Source organism: Aptenodytes forsteri, unplaced genomic scaffold (assembly GCF_000699145.1).
Source record: "Aptenodytes forsteri isolate BGI_AS27 unplaced genomic scaffold, ASM69914v1 Scaffold80, whole genome shotgun sequence".
NCBI classification, from domain to species: Eukaryota; Metazoa; Chordata; class Aves; order Sphenisciformes; family Spheniscidae; genus Aptenodytes; species Aptenodytes forsteri.
Window position 1 is genome coordinate 2,234,791 of NW_008795026.1, and position 3,807 is coordinate 2,238,597.

General features: G+C 36.0%; 1 protein-coding gene across 1 annotated transcript in view; it reads left to right on the plus strand.

The window, feature by feature from the left end:
• Positions 1–3,807, plus strand: part of ADCYAP1R1 (ADCYAP receptor type I) — a 122,986-nt gene that overhangs the window by 95,047 nt on the left and 24,132 nt on the right. The window contains 1 exon segment of the mRNA XM_009275979.1: positions 563–654. Coding sequence (XP_009274254.1) covers positions 563–654 — 92 coding nt within the window.

Here is a 3,807-nt window from a genome sequence, read left to right on the forward strand (position 1 = left end):
TTGGGTCAATGGTTGGACTCGATGATCTTAGAGGTCTTTTCCAACCTCAATGATTCTATGATTCTATGATTCTATGGTTTAGTGGGTGGTGGTGTTGGGTCAATGGTTGGACTCGATGATCTTAGAGGTCTTTTCCAACCTCAATGATTCTATGATTCTATGCTGAACTGAGAAATGCCTTAGTTCACAGAATGGGAGATAAAGATGCTTTTACTGTTGAGATCTTTGCTGTATGGGTTTGATGTGCAGGGATCTTTCTTTTTATTCTTTGCACTGGTTGATAATGAAAAAAGTTGAAAACTTTTCACTTATGTTTGTCTTATCTGGTGCTTGGGACTGAAGAAATTCTGCCTATAGCTGCTGCAGGGGGGATAGTTTTGCCTGGAAAAGGGGCGATAAGATGCTTGTAAACTTATCCCATTACTCCTGTCCCTATAAAACTTCTAGACTGCAGTTTGGAGAAGAATAAGGCAATGGAGCCAGCAAGTCACTGGGAACGTCTCATTCTCATACTTGAAAAAATATATAATTGTCATAATTTTTTTCTTTCTTTTTCCCCTAGATAAACTTTGTGCTTTTTATTGGCATAATTGTGATACTTGTGCAGAAACTCCAGTCACCTGATATCGGGGGCAATGAGTCCAGCATTTACTTGTAAGTACAAATAAAGCAGTAATCAATTCAGATTTCTAATATACACATAGGAAAAAAGACAAAGTCAAAAAGATGCCTCAGCTGAAGTAATCTGATTTTCAAAAAGAGTCACAAGATCTATTAAATTTATTTGGTTGATTTTGACTTTTTTTAAATCGAAAAGCCACTAAAGTGCATTTTAATGCCAGCTTTCACCTTTCTTTAAAAGGCCTAGAAAAAAAGCATAAACATAAGATTAAAAAAGAAAAAGAAAAACAAACCAAAAAAACTTCTTTACAGGTCAGTTATCTGGAAATTAACATACTGACCAGGCATAAATATTATTATACTCGTGGGACAGTCTGCTGTGCTTCATACGTTCCAGGGACATGGTCCAAAGTTCATTGAGAGCAATGAGATTTGGCAAAAAGATTTCATTAACTTTGGACTGAATTCTAATTTAGGAAGATGTCCTAAAGTGGCTTATGTTCATGTTTCTGGTAACCTTGAATACATTCAGCTTAAGCTGAAAAATTCACCCACGCAGCTAGAATTGCTTAAAAACGCACAACAAATCCTAAAATTTTCCTGTAGAAGTTTTAAAACTTTCTTTGTGGTTTACAGTTTTTTAAAGCCGACATCCTTTTTGTTAGTTTCCACCTCATTAGAGGACAGAGATTGGCCATTTGAGATGGTCGTCATTCCCATTTTGAGTGCGTGCAGTCATTCTCCATAGAAAAATTATATAACCGTTTTGAATAACTAGGATATGTGGCAGCACGTTTGGTGTTTTCTTGGCTTTTCAGCCTAAACACCACGCACGTTTGCTTTGCAATTTTTTGTGAGCTCTAGTGATTTCTAGCACTCATAAACATAGGTAAGACTATTTGATTTAACACTGAATTCCTGAAAAAAAAAAGCAAGTCATGCAAACCTTAAATAAAAATAAAAGATGTCAGGGTAAAGTAGGAGATCCTTATTTTCTAGTACTTTTTAAAAAAATTATCCAGTGATCAGTTTCACCCTAAGTAGCCACACTCATAGTATAATGATGTCATCCATCTAAATGACAATTTTCAGAGAAAAATACGTCCTCCGGCTGCTTATTTTTCTTCCTTTCTTTCCTATTGTCTTGTTTACATTTACATGAAATGATAATATTTTATGCCTCACTTTTCCACCTCCGTAGTCAGACATCCACTTACTGAAAGTACTGCCCTTCAAGTTTGCTCTAAACTGGGTTTCCACAGACAAAAATAATGCTTTAAATTCATTCTGCAGGTGGATATTTCTCAGTATTAAAACTCAGGAGAAAGCGTAGTGAATAGGTTAACTGTATGCATGGTTTGCCTAGGGCTTGCATGAAGACTTCCCATGTATGTGCTGCTGGGAAGTCGTCCACTGAATCTTAGATTGTAATTAGCACCCAAGATGTGCAGAGCTAGTTCTGATTACGACCTGCGAAGTGCATGTTTGGTGTCTGCTGCACATCTCTCACATATGAAGCAAAGCATGCCATAGACTCCAGTGATTTAACTAGGCTATAAAACATCCTCGTCATTTTTGATCAATATGGTGACTGGGTTTTACTGATATTTTTCCTATGTGTATAGTTAGCCACCAAAACCAAGAGAAAACATCATATTTTCTGTTTCATTCGCTGCCATTATTTTCCATATTTTTTTGCAACTTTATAATGGGTGTGTATAAATCGATCTTGCATTTATGTATGTGTTACGAAGTGGAGTGTTGTTTATCCAAACAGATTTGACAACAGCAAAGTCACACAGAAATGATAAAAAGAAATGAAATTAATAAGTCTGTGCAGATATACAGCAGGCATACTCAATATTTGCGCACACATGTCCCGTAAAAAGAGAGCTGTTGTAACGAAGAAAAAAGATAGATCATAGTATGGTTATGTCACCATATTGAAATCTCTGCGGCATTTAGACTGTGGTCCATATTAAGCATTTTCCATGTCCTATTTTGCTGTTTCAAACTAAAACATCATCCCATCAGACCAAATTCTCCATCCAGATCTTTATTCCGCAACACATTTAAGTACTTTGCCTTTAATACATGAGACAGATCAGTTGTGGTTGAGGAAGGATGTTCAGCCTGTTTCTGAAGGAAATATCACATGATATCTGCAGTGGTGATTGAGATTTACTCTGGTATCAATCTTCCACTCTTTGGAATAACCTTTTAGCTAGGATTTCCATCATCAAAAAAAGAAAATAAAACACCCCACAAAAATTTGGTTATTGATTTTGAGTAGGATTTATTTTCTTATATGTATGGTGCATGTTTATGTTCAGGCCCTTTTAATGATTATTTTTATTAGGAAAATCTGCCTCCAGTTCTATTTTATAGACACTATGGTCATGGTTCTGCAAATCACTTAAGCCTGTATTTGGCTTCAAAAGCCTTGGGGATGGGCTTAAATTCAAAGATTAATTATATATTATTAACACTGCGCACTCATTATTAAAAATTCCCACTACTGAAGTTAGCTGCGAGCTATGACAGGAACACAAGAGAAGAGTGCGCTACTGGGGAACTAATGCTGAATTAACACGGCGTAGCCACTAGAAATTTTAAGACTTGCTTTAAAAAAAAAAAAACAACACCACAATAATTTGTATAATTTGCAGCACAATAATGACTGCTTTATCCCCATAAAATTCAGACTTTCTCTCCAAATAACCTTTCTGATGATAATTGTATGCAATAGCCTTTGCCTTTAGGCTGACAAAAAACTTGGAAACATGTGGCTAACTCCTAACAACTGTCTGCAGTAGTCAAATGCTTTAGTGGTTGTAAACTCCCATTTTATCAACTCGTATCTTCAGTCATTCATTACCAGTCTCATGCCTAATCGATCTTTCCTCACGCATTTAATTCCCCCTCAATGCTGCCTGCATGCTGCTGATCCCATTTCAGACTGAATGGCTCAAAATATGTCAGATTCTGAGAGAACAATAACTCCATCCTTCTTTTACTGATGTTTTAGATAGAAACTCCTCCTTATGGCTGAAATGATTGGGGGCTAGAATCATCAAAAATATCTAAGCAGCTGAGGTAGGAATTAAAAAGGAAATAGAAGCTACCCTTTCTAATGTTCATTTTAATTTTATGATTTTTTTTTTTTTTTCTGAGAATCTTAAGCAG